Genomic DNA, 21,203 nt, shown 5'->3' on the forward strand with positions numbered 1-21,203 from the left:
CAACTGGACTTAGTCAAGGTTCTTGAAGATGCATTTCATGAACTGAGGGAGTCCCTCGGATGAGAGACGACACGTATTCAAAAACCTTCAAATCAGTAGCTCTTAAATTTATTAACCTTCATTGGATTATATTTTAAACTGTGAAATGATTTTACAGTGATGATTTATACAATGGTTGACATACTGAAAGCTAAGAATTGCTTACTTCTCTATTTGTTGTCTTAATATGATACAATATGGATTTCTACATTCCGATTTAATACTAAAAAAAGACAATCTGCACTGTTAAATCCACTTAAATGTGTTGAACATCTTCATAACATAATGTGTATTGGGGTTTCAGGCATTCAAAGATCTGTCTCCTAATAGTAGCCTAGTCTACTTATTTCACCTTAGTTGACACTTTGCTGTCACTACAGACTTTCTCTCATTTCTGTGCAAAAGCAGTTCAACTATTTAAACTCTTTACCTTGCAGCAGACATGTTTCTCCTCTCAGTTCGTTGTTTCAGTTCCTTTTTGTGGCCTCACCTTTTTTTAAATAAAAATAGATCAAAATTAGACATCTGATCGTTCTATTGCTCGCTCGCAACTCGTGTTGACTGAATCTGCTAAAATTACTTACTGAGACTGTTGAAGAATTTTGTTGCCAAAACGTCGACAGCTCACTGTTTGGTTTCGTTTTCCTTTCTCCACATCAGCAGGCTGAACCACCACACCCATGTCTGTAGGCTACTTTACTCATGCAGCCTCGGTGGGCGGATGTTTTATTTTTATTTAGGAGCCTGAAACTGTTTCTGATAGCAATCACATAGCATAGCACTTGGTCGAGCTGATTTCCTGATGCTGCCTTCAAGTCCTGTCGGAAATATACACGTTAGGCCTACCAGATGATAAGACCCAAAGATTGAAGTGACTATACTATGTATTTCCTTTTTTCCTAAATTAGACTTCTACTTCCATTCTATTCAGAGGAAAATATTCTACTTTTCACACTGCTACATTTATTTGACAACTATGATTAATAGCTTACTCTGCAGATTTGATATAGGCTACAAAACCTGCAATCATTTCATAAAAAGAGGCATTGCTACAGATTAATCACCCCAAAGTAAATAAACTAGTTGATCTAGCTGTACCTTTTAAAATATGTCAGTGTAGCATGTTGTGGTAATACAGTATGAAGGACACAGAGGCATGTTCTATGGAAAATATTAACAATTATTGTGTTTATGGAAATGTTCCTCTTTACTTACAAAATACACAGATGGTCCCTTTCACTGAAGAGTGAAGTGAATTATAGACTTTCTCATACAAATTAATTCTCATTTAGCTAATACACAAAACAGACATCTGTGCATGTTGAATCAGCTGTTTTGAGGAGAAGAGGTGGAAGAAGAGGAAAGCAAAACGTATACCTGGAACAGCTAGCAAACCCTCTTTCATATCACAAAATGTATAGCCTTCTCAATTTGATTTCTTTGTTTCCTCCGTGGAAAGTACAAGCTCAGGCCCAGAGCTGCTGACATCACTCGTTAAGAGGACGATGGAGAATTGTAGAAAGGCAGGTGCAGATAAAGTGCATGAGACAAGATAGAGTGCTGGATTTCTTTTATTTTTTTCCCCTCCAGGTCAAACCTTTAACAAATGCTGCCTCATCTCTAGAGCACACAAGTACAAGAGTTTCAGCTGCTCAGTCAACAGTTGGAATACATGAGGGAACAGGGAAAAGGACTAAACAATTCCATATTTCACCAGATCGCTGAGCTCCATGTCCCCGAAGGCTTCCCATGAGCAAATCACTGTGATGTCTGTGCCAACTGCCAAGACCCTCCATGCTGGGGATGTCGTCTCCGAATCTGAGTACGTTAGACAAAAAAGATGTGATAAGTACAAACTGAGAGACACAAGATTTTAAATGGCAAATAAAGAAAATACTGTGTGGTGTGGTGTGGTGTGTGTGTGTGTGTGTGTGTGTGTGTGAGAGAGAGAGAGAGAGAGAGAGAGAGAGAGAGTGTGTGATCTTAATTCCATCTCACCCCTTCTAGCCAGATTTAAGTGCCTTGCTCCTGAAGGTGCGCATGGCCCTCTGCTTGAATCTGGGAGGTGCCTTCTTGTCTGCGGGAACTGCAACAGCTGTGTCTGACATTTTGATTAGTTACTGAAAAAGAAGTAAGAACAAAAATACATGAGATGCAACTCTCAGTTCTTCTAAACCTTTCCTTTTCCCACTGCTTTGTATTAAATTAAATTTAAAGATTCATATATTGCTGTGCACTGTAACTTTTATTTAATTTAGTTTTTACTTTTTTGAAATACCATGTGTCTTTTTATATTTCCTTTTGATTATTTGATATCTCGTCTTAATGCCTTTTTAAGTTTTATATACAGCACTTTGGATGGCCTTGCTTTTGAAAGGTGCTACAAATAACATGCCTTTCCTCTGGAGATTCATCTCTTACCATCAACCAGTAACCTCCCCAGGTGTCATTACAGTCAAATCAAAAGCTTGTCAACATCTAGACATAAAACCAAAGCATGAATGCATTAAGCATTGATTAAACATTTTTTTGTTACCAGAGGATTACCTTGGATTCATCCAAATCCATCAAGTAAAAAGTGGACATAAAGAAATAGAGACCAGGCCTCAAGCAGTACCAACAAGAAGGCCGGCCCAGCACAAAGAAATATTTCTTTATGAAGGCTAGTCACACAGTCCTAAAAGAGGAACAGAAGTTCAATAGAGTAAAAGTTTAAACGCTGACAAAGAATTTATTTCTATATTTTCAAGTGAGTGTGGCCCTTTTGAATTCATAGTATTAAATGGATTAGAAATGCATCCCTTCCCCACACCATTTTTCAGTCCAACAACACAAAAATGCTGAACAACCACAGAGAAAACCACATCTTTTTAAAATCATCTCCTCATAGGTGAGGAAGAGGATGTTGTACTGATCTCTCTTTGAATGCCACTCCCTGATGTGGTCAAACCAGGATGATGCTCCAACTGTATGATAGATAGATACATTATTTATCCCCGATAGAGGGTTAGGTTTGGGTTAAAACATGGGTTTGGGTTAGCAGCAATACACAAATGAACCACACAGTACAAAGAATAAACAAACATAAGCAGTGGTGGAGAAAGTATTCAGATCGTTTACATGATCAGGTGGTTATCTTTTAAAATGTATCAACACTGGACTCTCTGGAGGTTCCTTACCGTTGCCTATCAGATACTTCTGAAGGAAGTCCTCAAAGTTCTTGGGAGTCTCCAGTTCATCGCAGGCATTACTGAAGTGGTAATAGGAGATGATGTTGTCCTTTGGATTACGCATCACGTAGATAATCTGATAAAAAAAAAAAAAAAAAAAAAACTTCTTAAACTACCAGCCAACCAGTACATACCATTCTCTGATCGATGCCAAACTCTTAACTCTGTTAAATTACGAGAAAATGTATGATCAGTAAATCTGTTCCCAGCTATGGACAAAACCTTTAATGCAAATAATGTGATGCAGAAAACTTTGTCTCACTCACCTGACTTTGGATAAGTGACGAGGAATACGTCACTATCTCTAATTTCAAAGCTCTGGAGTGAATCGATGTGCTCTGGTGTTGTGAAATCAACTAGAAAGTTGTAGTTTTTATACCTGCAGAGATGGTCTGTGATCTGCTCCATGTTACTTCTGAATCACACAGAACTATGAAAGAAATGTTCACAACCAGAGTAGAACAGGTCACAGGTAGCTGGACTCTGGACTTTGAGTTGTGCATGTTGGCTTCTTCATGAATCCTATATCTGAAATAATAGGTACAGCTGGGTATACACTGCCACCAACAGTAAGCTTGAAATATAACAGTGTTTTTCCCATGGTCTAAAAAACTCCTCTGGAGTCTGTCTAGTAATATAACTTTAGGACGCCAAAAAGCACATAGTCTCAAAACTAATTTGCATGCTTTGCATTGCAAATACTATTAATGTACTATGTTGTTACTTCACTTGAATGTTCCAGCTTCACTGAGCAGAGACACAAGAAGGATGTTTTCACTTTCATCTGCTGATGGAGGAATGTTTTTCTTGCTTCCCCTTAGTTTAAAGGGGTGATAGAATGCAAAACCGATTTTACCTTGTCATAGTTGAATAATGACAGTTTATTGGGTATCTAGGACATACATAGAACCTCAAAATCCCATTGACACCTCTTTCCTCTGCAAATCTCACATTTTGAAACTGCCTCTGAAAACGGGCAAATCTCAACAAGCCGCCTAGTTGACGTCAACTCGGCGGCTCCTCCTCATTTGGCTCTAGTCTCTGTTTTTGTCACGCCCAAACATTTACATAGGCTACAACACTGATCTGAGGTCAGCTTAGTCTTCTGAATAGGTCGCGCAGATCTCAGACATTGTATACATTGTTAATCTGCTATTGTATCACTAAATTCACTTCTGAGACTTTTTTATGTGAGAAATCAACTATGTAGAGGTCAAATATGGGCTGTTTTACGAAAATTGATGGCTAATTGCAAATTTTGTCCGACTGTGTGTCGCAGTTCAGCAGGAGCTCAGCAGGCTACGTGACAGCGGCCGGTGCTGCCTCGCCGCCCGGCGTGTCCTACTTCATAGACTCGCTGTGAGCTAGCTGGATCTCCGTCACGAAGGGAAGCCTGCGGCGCTCCATACACGCGCAAAGTCACCGTTTCTGGGTTACTGGACTACAAAATGCAGAAGCCATGATGGAGCTCCGACATGAAATAGCCCGACAAACAATGTATAACTTTGTAGTGTCTGAAATATGAGACCTGCTGTCTCGTCTCCAATGTGTTTCTATGGGGTTCGCTCAAACCAATCAGCGCGCAGCTCATCTAAATATTCATGAGCATACCATATTTGGAAGAAAAGCTCTAGCATTTGGCCAATTTTCATCCCAACCAATGTTACATACCCTATTAGGAGACCTTAAGAACAGTGTAAAATACCCTATATAATCATTCTATCACCCCTTTAAGTGTGCACCTATAAGCTTAATTCTTGTCACAATAACACTAGTTGGAGGCCAACGGGGGTTTGATAAGCAACTCACACAAGTGTGACCCAGTGCACATGCACATAAATCAGCATCATGGATTTGGGATTTTTCTGTTTTTGACATATTTATTTCGAACGATGAGTAGATAATTATATATACAGTATGTTATAAAAGCACCTTAAAACCATTATTTTAATACAAAATAATCAGAGTATTGTGCTCTGCTCTTATTTATCTTATTTAAGACAGTCACTGATTATAGTAAATCACACTGATTGAATGGCATTTCTAGTGTTAAGTAGTCATTTTATCATTCACTTACAATTATTCTTAATACAATGTATTACTGAATGATACATATAATGCATTACGTTTAGACTTAAATGATGTTTGATGCTGATCAATGATTTACAGTTATTGAATCTTAATACATGATTCAATAACTATTGACATGAATCAGTTAGCATAAAGGCACATTGAATGCATATGAATGAAGTAGGCTAATTGTTTCTGTTTACTGAGCACTACTGTATTACACAAAACAGTTTCTCTGTCATTTTCTGTTTTCTTCATCAAATTGAATTTCCATTTCTGTTTCTCTTTCTTTCTTCATCTCCTTCTCTGGATAAAATGGGGTCTCCAGGATAGCTTTGTTTTCCTCTGATGTCAGCCGACCTTCACACAGGAAGTCATGGATCTTCTGCCATGAGTCCAACTCTGAGCTCCAAAGTGCAGTTCTGGCTCTGATGAACTGAGAGACTTCAGTTTTGCTGCCTTTGGCCAGACTGATGCTGTCCTTACAGATGATGAAGATATCCATGCCGAGGAAAAGAGCATTGAGCCTGATGAACCCGGCCCTGGCTGACTTGGAGAGGGCAAGAGGCCCCTTGACTGCTGCCTGTCCGATATCTGGGATATCTGCTGCCACCCTGGGCACGTTACGTAATGCTTTTCCTTCCTGCACTGCCACTTTGCCAGCACTTGCAATCAGCTCTTCACTTTTTACCATCTTATAAGCAGAAGCAGCATCAACAATAGAATCAATGCCTTTTCCAATAGTACCAGCTTTACCAAGCACCTTGCCAACTCCCACAACCACATCTATCGGGCTTGTTTCCTCTTTGATCTCTACCTTCAGACAATCCTGCAGATCCTGCACATCCTCCATGAAGCTCTGGAAGACTTCACTGGCTTTCTTCTGTTGTGTACGGTTTACTCCAATCTCTGTGACAGTGGTGACAGCACTGTTGACTCCGCTGGTAATTCCCAGCCCTACCCCAGTCAATGTCAGCACTAAAGACGCTCCAGCTGTTACAGGAGTTAATGCCAAACCAATGATGGAAAGCACACCTCCAACTGCCCCCACTGAGCTGCCGGCCACACTGGAGATCTTTGCCCCCGTATTCATCCTGTCTAGCTGAACAGCATTCTCCTCCAGGGCTTTTAGGAACTGCAGCATCCGGGGCTGTCGCTCGCTGAACATATCGATGAAGCCAGAACACGGTTCGTCCTGATACAAGAATACCGTACGGAAGCTCTGGTTCATCCTGATGATGAGAAAATCAAGAATCAAGAAAGAATAAATAGGATCGCACATCTCAAAGGTTAGAATGGTACTTTAAAATTCAATATGAAAATATTATATTTGGGATCTGTTTTTTGGGACACACATTGGCAGGCTACAAGAAGCAATATAATCCACATAAAAGTGAAATGAGCAGCAATATTTGATTACATAAATTACAAATTATACTAAGGTATTAACCCCTGCTGGACAAGACCCATAACATAAGGTGCTGTATTCACTATCAAAAAGTTCCTTATAGAAATCATTAATTTGAGTTATGAATTATAATAATTTTGCCTCTAATTTCCAAAAAAAAAGAGTCTACAGCCATGTTGCTGTGTCCCTAGCTCCTCTTCAACTTTGTGTTTTTTTTGTTTTATTTTGTTATGTATTTTTGTTTGTTTGTTTGAATTTCTTTTTATGTATTTGTATTAGCTTTGTTGGAGGGAGCCCGAGATCTTACATATACATTGCCAATGACTGCTTCTTTGTATTGTTGTGCATATGACAATAAATAACTTCAAAATTTTGAACATTATAAGCACTTAATTTCCTGCATTCAGGTGAATTTGTATGCACCTATTTCTACCTTTTTCTGAATCAATTTATGCTAGAAATATCTTTATGTAAAGGGAAACATATAGGGATCAATTCAAAATATAAAAACATAATGGAATATAGGCCTATTGCAATAAGGCTCTTAAGGCATTCTGTATTGCTTTCAATTAGCCTATTTATTCTCCTTTGGATCGACTTTTCTAATTATATCTGAGTCAGCACACATGTAGCCTAGCATCATTTACTCTTCCCTCCTTATTTGCGTCTTTTGTTGGGGAAGTAACCTCCTTAAATGTGCATATGACAATTATTCACCTCAATGATACATTCATTAATTTTAACGAATTAATAAACCCCTGGACTGTAATATTTCAGATGTGTTTGAGCAGGATGTCTGCTCATGTTCAAAACTTTTTGCACATTCAAAATAGGCCTATAACTCATACCATGTGTGTTTTCTGTGATTTGAAGGAGTCGTGGAGGTGTAGCCTACTTAAACTTATGTTGTCCTTTTCTTTCACCTTATACTCAAAACGTATTCACTCCCTTATGGAGTTAGATTCCCCGCCTACACCTTGTAGCATGTAACAACCAGAAACACCAGCACATCCCCAAAACATGCAGGCTAAGCACTATAATGCAAGGTTAATAGAGCTGAGTCCTAGTTGCAATTTCCAAGTTGAACCACTTCTCACACCACTTTAACTTGAATGTAATGGTAGAGCGCTTCTTGGCTTCAGCTTGAAAAGTTGCGCTTAACACAGTCAATCACCGTTGCTTGCAGTCGCTATGGCGACAACACGTCATGGGCTTTGCTTATCTGATCTGCTGGATCTTCGATGTATCGGTACCGCGGCGGCGGTCTAGTCTCTCCTACCCGTGTTGAGCGAGCGAGTTCTCACTGTAGGTTCATGGTGATTTTGGTAGTCTTCACTTCTCACAGTGAGACACACCGTCAGGCACACGGAGTGAGAGACCGACGGACGGACAGAGACACACACACACACACACACACACACACACACACACACATACAGGCTACAATTAGCCTACCACAGTTATCCCCACTCACACTGTCTCTTCGGGGGGGAGAGAGAGCGAGAGAGAGAGCCCCGGCAAAATCGGCTGACGCTGCCTCTGATGTTAATCATGTTCATCGTCTTAGTTTTTCTTCAGTGTGGCCGTGAGACACGCATTTGATTGGTTTCACACGCTCCGACGCCACACCCCCGATTTCTCACGTTGAAGTGTCAACCCGGTCGGTCAAATGCCTGAAAGATGAGTTTATCTATAGATCTACCTGTTGAACCACTCGTGATCGACTAGTTATGCTTTCAGAGACGGTGAGGGGGTTCAAGAGCGCTCCCTGCCTGTGGAATTTTCGAAATGTTCTCACATTTACGATGCTACTTCACAAGCCATCCCAGGCGCATTTCCCCGGCTTCAGGTATGTGTGCTTTGAGTAGGCTATTAAATAAATACAGACCCGTCCGCCGCTTTGTGTCCACTCTCTCTGTAAAAATAGAGGTGAGCAGCCCGGCTGGTAAGTGTAGCAACTTCAGTTAATTCTAGTGGACTCGCTCTGCTGTGGGCAGTGACGTGTTGCATTCGTGCTCTACCTCCGATGAAGAGCAGCGTACAGCCACTTCTCTAAACTTTGTCAGAGACCAGAGACCCAAATGGGCCTCTGTGTCAGTCAGACGGTCTGAATGAGATACTACCATATCAGCGGAGTAATAACATGCACAGCTGAGGCTGAGCTATTGAAGTCCAGGGGTTTATAAATTAATTAAAATGAATGAATGTGTGATTCACATGAATAAGTGCAACATGAACATTTAAAGATGTTACTTCCCCAACAAAAGACACAAAAGAGGAGGGAAGAGTAAATTAGGCCTACATGTGTGTTGACTCAGCACAGATAACGTTAAATTAGAAAAAGTTGATCTACAAGAGAATAGTTGAAAGTAATACAGAATGACTGAGGGCCTTATTTTTCTATATTTCCAATTGTTTTCAGCATAAATTGATGTAGAAAAGGGTAGAAATAGGTGCATAAAAATTCAGTGTTTAATGCTCAAAATTATATGTCTCCTCACAAAATCTGGAAACAAAACCTATGCCATTGGGTTGCCAGGCCATGCAGCTGTGACTGGTCCAGATGTTTGTGCCAGCTTACCAGGGGGGCAGATACTGGGAAACTTTGGGCCACTATTGTGCTTCTCTAACCTCTGTGCATCTCTAAATGTAACTATAAATAATTCATTAAATCTTTCATAAAATGAACAAATAGTCTCTCTTTTCCCAAAAAATTACGTAAGTGGGACACAGAGGATGAGGGCCAAACATTACTGGGCCTGTTTTTGAGAAAGGCTGTAATATAACACAAGCACAAAATGAGCCATGCTGTGTCTTTTGTCTTGCTGATGGTATTTTTCAGTTTATTTTCTGCTGGACCTTGTGGAAAGGCCTTGATTGAAGAATGAATTTCCCTCACTGCCTAACCTAATGAGGTTTGGTCTTTTTCATTTCAAAAATGGTTATTTCTATTTATTTAGTTTTTAAGGATTAGAATTTATGTAAATCAGTGGTTCTCATTCTTTAGAATTTCAGTGGTCCTAGTAGATCTCTTTGGTATATCAATCTTAATTTAACTTTGGGACCCTGGTCCCTACAATGAGAACCACTGATGAAAAACAATTGCTTTGTACGCGGCAAAATTTTGGTTGGCCCCACCAAATCTCAATCCAAGGTTTTTTGAAAAGTTGGCAGCCCTGCATTAGCATTTCTCCTCTGGGGAACAAGTGGTGCACATGTTGTGCTGACCCATGCCGTAAACAAGAAAACAAGCTAATAATTGTTTTGACTACATGTCTACATTTACATTACATTCACTAATAACATCTTGCACATCTGTGTTGACATGACATTTGGAGCCAGAATACATAGGTGGCTAAATCATACCTGATTTCATCGAGCTGATTAATGTGATGAAGCATCCTTTGTACGTCATCTTCAGACAAATCCACATCGAGGTCCACCAGAGATTCATCGTTCATCTCCAGGCAAAAGTCACTGAAGGAGCTGTGAAGGAAACAGTTAGTAAATAAAATTGTTTATTTTGCTAAATGTGCATTTCATTTTGAAGAAATGACAGTTTACCTTTTCTCTAACTTCTCACAGATTATCTGGGTGGTCTTTATGTATTTCTCCAGCTGATATGCCAGCACTTCCACATTCTGAAGTTTGGGAAGGAAGAAGACGCTTGCATCTCTTTTAAACTCGAGGAGATGAGGGCAGATTCTCCGTGCAGCAGAGATGACAACCTGAACATGTTCAGGACTGATCCCTTCTGGCAGATGTAACACCTGGTTCTCCTCCATGAACACATGAAGTGAGGTGACTGCAAGATTCTCCACAGCATCCAGGAAGCAGTTGAGCTTCTCCAGGCCTCTCAGAGTGTCCTTAAGCACAGCAGCCAGCTCCGTCTCCAGCTCTGCACGCCTGCTGTCTGCAGTCACCTGGGTTGCCTTGCTCTTCATATATTCCCAAAAGGCCTTACCTTTGTTCTTTGACTTTCTAACATTGCCGATGCTTAGGTCGATGTTGTCAGCCCTGTCTTTGATGCCCCTCATCCTTTTAAACTCTGTCTCCCTCCCAAGCATCCATTCGGGGTTCCCCTCACAGAATTCTCTCACTTTCTTGATGTCGGTGAGGGTATTTGCGGTGTAGCGGTGCAAGGCCTCCTGGAGTTCCTTTCTGTAACAAAACATCATCCAGTTTGTGAGATTTCAAAACAAATTGTTGTGGTGGAGTTGGTCTCACATTGTAAAACCCTAGGTTTGTTCTGTGACAGTTTGGGACAGAGATCTGGCAGCAACCACTAAATAAAACCAAATAATTTCTAATAAGGGAAGAAGTTCCACTCTCCCCTTACTTCCGGCTTCTGAACTGGTTGCAGTTCCACTCTTCCATATAGGGGGCGCTCACAGGCGAGTGCAGAATGAATGGGACTCTATGGAGCTATACCCCTCAAAATCCACTTTTCTCAGGATATAATTTTTTGTCTAGTAATTTGAATGTTGCATTCGAAAGGGGAGGCTAAGAAAATACACACTGCTGGGTGTTAGATTTTTTTTAAAGTGCCTTTTTTGTTCTAAAAAGCCTTTTAAAATGTTAATGACGTCATACACATCGTACGGCCAGAGATACTGCTTTACAGCAAGCTCTGAGTCGCTTCCTTTTTTCTCTCGAGGCATCGACAACACAGCTGACAGGTTAGGCTCTCCCTGTCAATACACGTGCTAGAAAGAGGTTTGCTAATGTTTTAAAGACCACGCCGAAATATTCACTCTGACATTCTGGTTCCGCTTTGGATGCCATCAAGTGGGATCTCCGATCGTAATCAGTCCTTCACTGACCAATCAGCATTCATTAGCAGAATGCTAGCGTGTTATGGGCAACAACGACTCAACCTGTAAGAAATCAAAAGGACATAAGTACTCGTTCATTCAACTTTCAACCTATAATCCATGTTGAACTTGTAAAAACTACAATCAAATCAGAGATTTCTCAATGGCAATCGAAAGAGACAAATTTAGCCGTCTAGCTCCATAGAGTCCCATTCATTTTGCACTCGCCTGCGATCACCCCCAGTGGAACTCTGGTGGAACTGCAACCAAATTCGGTACAATAGGGCTGAATAGGGAGTGGAAAGGCTTTCCCAAAGAATTTCTAATATGGGAAGAAGTTCCACTCTCTCGTTACTTCCGGCTTCTGAACTGGTTGCAGTTCCACCAGAGTTCCATATAGGGGGCGCTCACAGGCCAGTGCAGAATGAATGGGACTCTATGGAGCTATACCCCTCAAAATCCACTTTTCTCAGGATATAATTTTTTGTCTAGTAATTTGAATGTTGCATTTGAAAGGAGAGGCTAAGAAAATACACACTGCTGGGTGTTAGATTTTTTTAAAGTGGCTTTTTTGTTCTAAAAAGCCTTTTAAAATGTCAATGACGTCATACACATATACGGCCAGAGATTCTGCTTTACGGCAAGCTCTGAGTCGCTTCCTTTTTTCTCTCGAGGCATCGACAACACAGCTGACAGGTTAGGCTCTCCCTGTCAATACACGTGCTAGAAAGAGGTTTGCTAATGTTTTAAAGACCACGCCGAAATATTCACTCTGACATTCTGGTTCTGCTTCGGATGCCGTCAAGCGGGATCTCCGATCGTAATCTGTCCTTCACTGACCAATCAGCATTCATTAGCAGAATGCTAGCGTGTTATGGGCAACAACGACTCAACCTGTAACAAATCGAAAGGGCATAAGTACTCGTTCATTCAACTTTCGACCTATAATCCATGTTGAACTTGCAAAAACTACAATCAAATCTGAGATTTCTCAACGACAATCAGGCGAAAGAGACAAATTTAGCCGTCTAGCTCCATAGAGTCCCATTCATTTTGCACTGGACCGTGATCACCCCCAGTGGAACTCTGGTGGAACTGCAACCAAAGTAGGTACAATGGGGCTTAATAGGGAGTGGAACGACTTTCCGTAAACGGGCTTTGGCTTTCCGTAGACTGGCTTTGGTAAAACACTTATACTTGAGTATTTCCTTTTAAAGCAACACTATGTAACTTTTCCCGCTTCAGTCCCCCTACAGGTTGGAAGCGGAATTGTCCATTACATTACATTGTGCAAGTTTGCCAGATCTGTAGTTCGAATGAACTGAGGAGCCTCTCGCTGCAGCCTGCGGGAAGGCCCACATCCAAGTCAGCCATTTTATTTTGTTGCCTACGTCACTTCCCATACGCTCGAACGGACCAAGACACCCTGGTAGCGAAGCTGATATAGCCTCTTGTTTCACGTTAGATGATAGAAACTGATGTAGGCTAAACACAAACGACATTTCATGCAACAACAGTGAACTGTAATTTGGCCCGTGTACTTTTTCGTTCATTTGATTTCCGATTTTGAAACGAAAAGAGTGGAACGGAAATACCATAATTTGCCAACTGCTCTGGTGAAAGCCTTGTTTTCATGAGCTTCTGGGGCTAGCTGCTAACTAGCTCGGAAGCTAACATCTAATGGTAGGCAGGTTGCTAATTAGCCCATACTAAAAAGTATGAAAGTACTAGTTTCCCCTGCTTTCTATTAATATTCCTCGGTATTTGTCTCTTGGTGTAGTTTGCTAACATGCTCATAGACATGTAAATTAACTGTTTGCGTGCTAGTGTGACACCCACAAATGTATAGTCACAATTGTTATGTTTGAAATCTTATCATATGTATTTTTCTGTGAAAGAGGTCAGGTTTACATGCATTTTCAATTTGAAGCACTATAAAACCATTTGGAACATTATCTGAGAAAGTTTGAGGTAGAAAATGTGTGTTTGATTTGGGTTAGAAACTTGTAATTTTTTCCTAGTATTTCCGGTATGTAGCTAAACGAAGTCACAAGTTGGCAGCCGTGATGTCGTACTTTTAGTTATTTCTACCACAACTCCTTGACATTGTTAATATAAGTGTGTATTTGTAAAAAATTATTGTTTATTAAGGTTTGATAAATGTGTTATGCAGGGTGAAAGGAGAAGCAAGTTAATATGCTTAATGCTATGACATGCTAGATATGCTTTATGCTAATAAAGACAGAGGACAGCCTGCTGAACGAGCACAACTAAATTATCCCGTCTCTTCTTTTCCTGAATCAAAACAGGGCATATTTATCTGTTAACAGGTTACTCATGCTTGAGGCCTGTAACACTAGCTAAGTCAACGGTCAACACCTTTTATATTGTAACGTGAAAGCTCAAGCGCCGTTAGCTTCAGCTAAACCACAGCTGCAACTTGCACTGCCCCGTTAAAATGCAACTTCAACCCTCGGATATAACGGTAATCACGTAGCGATTTTACTGTATAGACATCTGTATGTGTGTTCAACCTTTTGAAATACTTAGATTAGTTGTGTTACTGTTGTGGTGGAAGTTTCCTTTGCAGCAGGAGTGGATTTTCAAAGTTAGAAAAGGTGAAACAAATAAAGACAGTTGAGAATTAAACCAAGTTTGGTTTTTGTCATTTATTTATATTTGCAAATATAGGAGTAAACAATTTCACAAAAGGCACGATAGCTCCTGTGTGGAAAAGTCTCTCAATGAGTGAACAGAAACACTGAGCTTTTACAAACGCTGTCTTGTCTAAGCACGACTCGGCATTTCTTACAATCAATCAAACATAGTAGACATTCAGGAGCCACTTCGCTTCTTCCCCTCTGTACCACTTTCTAACGTCTTTAGTGTTTTTTGCCCCCAACGTCTCCTCCCAGGCAGCGCGGCAATGGTTATGTTTAGGTTCAAGGTTAGGGTTAGCTGCCTGGAAGGCACCGTTGGAGGCAAAAAAACACCATAGAGCACTTTCTACCGCAAGGTTAGACATCCCGTTTATCTCAATTATCTGAGAAGTCTCAACTATCCAGGGAGAAATGAATGTACCGGGAGAGATAGTTGACCTTGTAGTCCCTATCTATTCAGAGAAACAGTGCTTCACTATGTTCCAGACTTTGTGGCTCCTACTTTCAACATGTGAGAATCAGAAAAACTCACTTTCAGCATTGTGAGAGAAAGTAAAACAGAAATAAGACAAGAATATAAAAAAATCATGCTTAAATGTAATTTGTCCATTACACTGTGCAGGTCATTGAGTGAAGCCAAATATCCGAGGAGCATCTCGCATGGTTGTGAATTCTACTGAACCAGACTGAGAGGCCACTTAAAGGCTCAGGAACCCTTTGCAGGTGTTTTGGATTAAATAGTTGATTAGAGTGTGACACTTACAGAATCTACGGTTAGTTTGGTATTGATTAGAGAATGGTATGTTAACTCTGTTAAATTATGAGAATATGTATGATCAGTAAATCTGTTCCCAGCTATGGACAAAACCTTTAATGCAAATAATGTGATGCAGAAAACTTTGTCTCACTCACCTGACTTTGGATAAGTGACAAGGAATACGTCACTATCTCTAATTTCAAAGCTCTAGAGTGAATCGATGTGCTCTGGAGTTGTGAAATTGACTGGAAAGTTGTAGTTTTTATACCTGCAGAGATGGTCTGTGATCTGCTCCTTGTTATTTCTGAATCACACAGAACTATGAAAGAAATGTTCACGACCTAAGTAGAACAGGTCACGGGTAGCTGGACTGTGCATGTTGGCTTCTTCCAGGGGCGATTTTAGGATCAGAACTTTAGGGGGGCTCAGCCCCTAATAATAATGTGACACGGATACAGTGCCTACAGACTCCCCCCTTTGGCTGAGTCTCTATCTGATCTGTCAGAGGGAGAGCAGGAGGTGGTTGAAGATCCATGATTGCAGCAGGCACGGCTTTGGGCATGCGCAGTGAAACACTTGGAATTACAAACCAAGCGAAATTTAAACACCGTTTTTAAAACTATTATCAGCCACTGAACTTAAATTGTAGAATAATGTATCTTTTATGTCATGCATTAATCCAGAATTATATTAATTTCTAAATTACTCAGTATAGGCTTATTACTAGATCCACTTTTTTCTGCTGGCTCATGGCCTCTCTACCACTGTGCACACCTGAGTTTGCTTTTACCACTGTTGTATATTTACCTGGAGAGGCACGAGGCAAAACTAACATAGATAGCAGCTGCCTTAGGTCCTGACTCACAACAATCCTGCAAACTTGCAGACATTTGTGTTTTAAACTGATTAAAGTGGATGTTTGTTCTCTACCTAGTTAAAGCATCTATTGATCCTTTGCACGCGAATTATGAACGCCATGACGGACGGCGGAAGAGCTATGCTGTAGATGGACGGCAAGCTAAACGTACGTTTTCGTTCGTGTTTGTGTTCTCACATTCACAATCTGAAGAGTAATGCTCACCAACACAAGAATGCAGAGTAATCCTCACCAATACAAGCATGTGTATGTATTGCCTTTCTGTTTTAAATGAGTGATAAATAAAATTATCCTCAACCAGTTAGCTGCCGTGCTAACCAGCTGTCCTGCTAACAGGTCCAACCCGATGATGACCCACATAACTAGCTAACATCGGTTATTCACTGACCTAGCTGCATATCCAAAAAAGAAAGCCATTCCCTTGATCATTTAACTTAACACACATACAAAAAATATCGGTTAAATTAAAGATGACATGGCACGGAAACTAGCTTCAAAAACGAGTTAAATGCGGGTCTGCGGAGCTCCTACCCCGGCTAGCTGACGAGCTACCTGCAGCTAGCTTTGGACGGCTCGCTAGCTGCGGCCCATCGCGTCGTAATATCCACCGGTCAAATCTAAACATAGGCTACACAGCGAATATAATCACAGATAAGAAGATGGCTTGATGTTACAATTATGTGTGGTTACTGATCATAGACACTCCGTGATTTACTGCATGGATTAACGTGTGATAGATAATTAATGACTGCACTTCCAAGAGCTGGGATGCGTTCAGGCATCCATTAGCTAGGAAGTTGCATTGGCACACCCAGTGAACAACGGTATGGGTAGCCACAACCGACCATGTCCTCTAAAAACATGGGCTACGTGTTATATAAATCTTTACTTAAGTAAAGAATAGATGTTAATACAAAATAAATGCTAGATTGATGTCTTATCTTTGCCATTATGAGGTACTTCCCCCCGCCGTTAGCGTAGCATCGCGTACCTGTAACCCAACCAGCTACAAATAACTGGTTATTATCCAGACTTTTAAAAGCTTTGAGATCAGCACCAGTATATGGGGATATCCCGTTTACCACATAGTGGTACAGACCGTGTGGACTGAAGTTGGGCAGACTCGGTGATTTAATGAGGTCCGTGAAAACGAGAGAACGAATTAAGGGTCGGTATCCAATCCTGCTATCTCCAACTTCTCAAAATATTGCGCTTTGTGAGCACCTACCAGATGCTCTACCTCGACCGATAACGGCACGACAACTTGTTGTTCAATAGAAGAAGCCATAAATACAGTTTATTTAGTGTTATGTATTTCAAACTGATTGAAACTATGAAACTTTCCGCTCCTCCACTACTGTTCAGCCTGTGCTTCCGCCGTCCGTCATGGCGCCGTCACGTGGTCGTGTGACGTGTTTGCAAAGGGTCAATTTTGACATAGCTATTTGTAGTAACCAGTTTTTTCTATGTACATAACGATGACAGCCTTGCAGTTGTTGCAGGTGAATCAGTCCCACGCATTAAGAAAAATCTAAATTATTTTTGATCATATCACCCAGCCCTAATTCACTTTAACCAAATATTTTTAAAGTTAAACATCTTGGAGTTTTATTCCTATCTTTATTCAAGAGCGCTGCTTTCAATTTGAGAGGTTTTGAGCAAAATCGTTAAAAAATCTAACTGTGAAATCAATGAGAAATCCTCTCAAACTGAAAGAACGCACTTTTGAATAAAGATAGGAATAAAACTCCACATCTTGGAGTTTATAAGAATAAAACTCCATACTTGCGTGCTTTAAATGAGGTCCAGCAGTTATAACGTAAGTTTCACCTGATACCTGTTTTCTTTTCTCTCATTCTATATGAAGACAACTGAAGTGTGGACTCCAATGACCAAAGCAAGCCTTCACTATACATAAAGAAACAATTTAATTACTTTTGGCATTCAATAAAGACAACAGATTGGCCGGCTGTGTGTTCAGAAGTTCAAATATAAAAACCATTATTGTGATGTATATCAACACTTACACATTAACAGCTACTGTAGATGTTGGAAGTGCAAGACAGACCGTGTACTTGAATTTTAGGGATCTTTCAGGATTAAAAACATGTAAACAGCTTAAGGTTGGTGGGACTACTCTGCTTACTCCCAGATGAACTTCAGAGACATATCACCGAGTCTCTCCTGCAGGAGTTGATCCACTTTATGACTCTCAGCGACAGTAAAGGTGTTCTTCCAGTCACCGATCTTACCTGTAATTTAAAAATTAAAAAGAATACCAGACCTGATACCTGTTTACATGATTCTGCAAACAAGCTGTAGTTATGTTGAGTTACCTTTGCGCATGAAATCTCCCTGCACCTTATCTTGTGGCAGAAACTCGTAGTTGGCTTTGGAATCTTTCTTCATGTTCTTAAATGTAGCTTTTTCCACAACTTGCTCAATGGCTGCTTCACTCAGGTGTTTCCCCAAGAAAGTGCAGATCTTAGTTACTGCCGCCTTCAGGTCCTAAAAGAGGAACAGAAGTTCAATAGAGTAAAAGTTTAAACGCTGACAAAGAATGTATTTCTGTATTTTCAAGTGAGTGTGGCCCTTTTGAATTCATAGTATTAAATGGATTAGAAATGCATCCCTTCCCCACACCATTTTTCAGTCCAAGTAAAAAATGCTGAACAACCACAGAGAAAACCACATCTTAATAAAATCATGTCCTCATGGGTGAGGAAGAGGATGTTGTACTGGTCTCTTTGAATGCCACTCCCTGATGTGGTCAAACCAGGATGATGCTCCAACTGTATGATAGATACATTATTTATCCCCGATAGAGGGTTAGAATAGTGCAAAAACAAATGTCAAACATAAGCAGTGGTGGAGAAAGTATTCAGATCGTTTACATGATCAGATGGTTAGAACAGAATGGAGTAGAACAGGACCGAACAGGACACGGGTAGCTGGCACTGACATATATAAAAGGTAGCTGGACTGTATTGGCTTCTTCATGAATCCTATATCTGAAATAATAGGTACAGCTGGGTACACACTGCCACCAACAGTAAGATTGAAGTATAACAGTGTTTTTCCCATGGTCTAAAAACTCCTTTGGAGTCTGTCTAGTAATATAACTTTAGGATGCCAAAAAGCACATAGTCTCAAAACTAATTTGCATGTTTTACATTGCAAATACTATTAATGTACTACGTTGTTACTTCACTTGAATGGTCCAGCTTCACTGAGCAGAGACACAAGAAGGATGTTTTCACTTTCATCTGCTGACGGAGGAATGTTTTTCTTGCTTCCCCTTAGTTTAAACGTGCACCTATAAGCTTAATTCTTGTCACAATAACACTAGTTGGAGGCCAACGGTGGTTTGATAAGCAACTCACACAAGTGTGACCCAGTGCACATGCACATAAATCAGCATCATGGATTTGGGATTTTTCTGTTTTTGACATATTTATTTCGAACGATGAGTAGATAATTATATATACAGTATGTTATAAAAGCACCTTAAAACCATTATTTTAATACAAAATAATCAGAGTATTGTGCTCTGCTCTTATTTATAAGACACTGATTATAGTAAATCACACATTGAATAATTGGAAATGGCATTTCTAGTGTTAAATAGTAATTTTATCATTCACTTACAATTCTTCTTAATACAATGTATTACTGAATGACACATATAATGCATTACGTTTAGACTTAAATGATGTTTGATGCTGATCAATGATTTACAGTTATTGAATCTTAATACATGTTTTATTGACATGAATCAGCATAAAGGCACATTGAATACACTATGAATGAAGTAGGCTAACTGTTTCTGTTCACTGAGCACTACTGTATTACACAATTTGTTTCTCTTTAATTTTTTGTTTTTCATCCACTTCATCAAAATTTATTTCCATTTCTGTTTCTCTTTCTTTCTTCATCTCCTTCTCTGGATAAAATGGGGTCTCCAGGATAGCTTTGTTTTCCTCTGATGTTAGCCGACCTTCACACAGGAAGTCATGGATCTTCTGCCATGAGTCCAACTCTGAACTCCAAAGTGCAGTTCTGGCTCTGATTAACTGAGAGACTTCAGTTTTGCTGCCTTTGGCCAGACTGATGCTGTCCTTACAGATGATGAAGATATCCATGCCGAGGAAAAGAGCATTGACCCCGATGAGCCCGGCCCTGGCTGACTTGGAGAGGGCAAGAGGCCCTTTGACTGCTGCCTGTCCGATATCTGGGATATCTGCTGCCACCCTGGGCACGTTACGTAATGCTTTTCCTTCCTGCACTACCACTTTGCCAGCACTTGCAATCAGCTCTTCACTTTTTAACATCTTAACAGCAGAGGCAGCATCAACAGCAGAATCAATGCCTTTTCCAACAGTCCAACCAAATTTACCAAGCGCCTTGACCACTTCCACAACCACATCTATCGGGCTTGTTTCCTTGACAACGTCCTTCAGACAATCCTGCAGATTCTGCACATCCTCCATGAAGCTCTGGAAGACTTCACTGGCTTTCTTCTGTTGTGTACGGTTTACTCCAATCTCTGTGGCAGTGGTGACAGCACTGTTGACTCCGCTGGTAATTCCCAGCCCTACCCCAGTCAATGTCAGCACTAAAGACGCTCCAGCTGTTACAGGAAATAATGCCAAACCAATGATGGAAAGCACACCTCCAACTGCCCCCACTGAGCTGCCGGCCACACTGGAGATCTTTGCCCCCGTATTCATCCTGTCTAGCTGAACAGCATTCTCCTCCAGGGCTTTTAGGAACTGCAGCATCCGGGGCTGTCGCTCGCTGAACATATCGATGAAGCCAGAACACGGTTCGTCCTTAAACAAGAACACCGTACGGAAGCTCTGGTTCATCCTGATGAAGAGAAAATCAAGAATCAAGAAAGAATAAATAGGATCGCACATCTCAAAAGGTTAGAATGTTACTTTAAAATTCAATATGAAAATATTATATTTGGGATCTGTTTTTTTGGGACACACATTGGCAGGCTACAAGAAGCAATGTAATCCAGGTAAAAGTGAAATAAGCAGCAATATTTGATTACATAAATTACAAATTATACTAAGGTATTAACCCCTGCTGGACAAGACCCATAACCTAAGGTGCTGTATTCACTATCAAAAAGTTCCTTATAGAAATCATTAATTTGAGTTATGAATTATAATAATTTTGCCTCTAATTTCCTTTAGTTGCACTAAAAAAGAGTCTACAGCCATGTTGCTGTGTCCCTAGCTCCTCTTGAACTTTGTATTTTTCTTGTTTTATTTTGTTATGTATTTTTGTTTGTTTGTTTGAATTTCTTTTTATAGCCTGTGTATTTGTATTAGCTTTGT

The 21,203-nt window shown here is 40.3% G+C and overlaps 2 protein-coding genes and 1 pseudogene across 14 annotated transcripts in view; all 3 read right to left on the minus strand.

Moving 5' to 3' along the window:
- The window catches only part of sult3st1 (sulfotransferase family 3, cytosolic sulfotransferase 1), a 16,893-nt gene extending 13,128 nt beyond the window's left edge, over positions 1-3,765 (minus strand). The window contains exon 1 of the mRNA XM_035996431.1: positions 3,536-3,765. Coding sequence (XP_035852324.1) covers positions 3,536-3,677 — 142 coding nt within the window. The 5' untranslated portion in view covers positions 3,678-3,765. The remainder of the gene's footprint in view (positions 1-3,535) is intronic.
- LOC116063704 (apolipoprotein L3-like) overlaps positions 1-21,203 on the minus strand; it is a 59,573-nt gene that overhangs the window by 4,615 nt on the left and 33,755 nt on the right. For 4 of the 13 annotated variants that reach the window (XM_035996426.1, XM_035996427.1, XM_035996428.1 and 1 more), the window contains one exon: positions 19,343-20,206. In XM_035996426.1, coding sequence (XP_035852319.1) covers positions 19,704-20,206 — 503 coding nt within the window. In that variant the 3' untranslated portion in view covers positions 19,343-19,703. Of the gene's footprint in view, positions 1-469; positions 534-619; positions 845-5,602; positions 6,572-10,113; positions 10,234-10,311; positions 10,796-19,342; positions 20,207-21,203 lie in introns of those variants that run through there. The other 9 variants (XM_035996424.1, XM_035996423.1, XM_031318624.2 and 6 more) reach the window with 6 other exon arrangements.
- On the minus strand, positions 1,593-2,292 carry LOC116063711 (annotated as a pseudogene).

Source organism: Sander lucioperca, chromosome 21 (assembly GCF_008315115.2).
Source record: "Sander lucioperca isolate FBNREF2018 chromosome 21, SLUC_FBN_1.2, whole genome shotgun sequence".
In the NCBI taxonomy this organism is placed as follows: Eukaryota; Metazoa; Chordata; class Actinopteri; order Perciformes; family Percidae; genus Sander; species Sander lucioperca.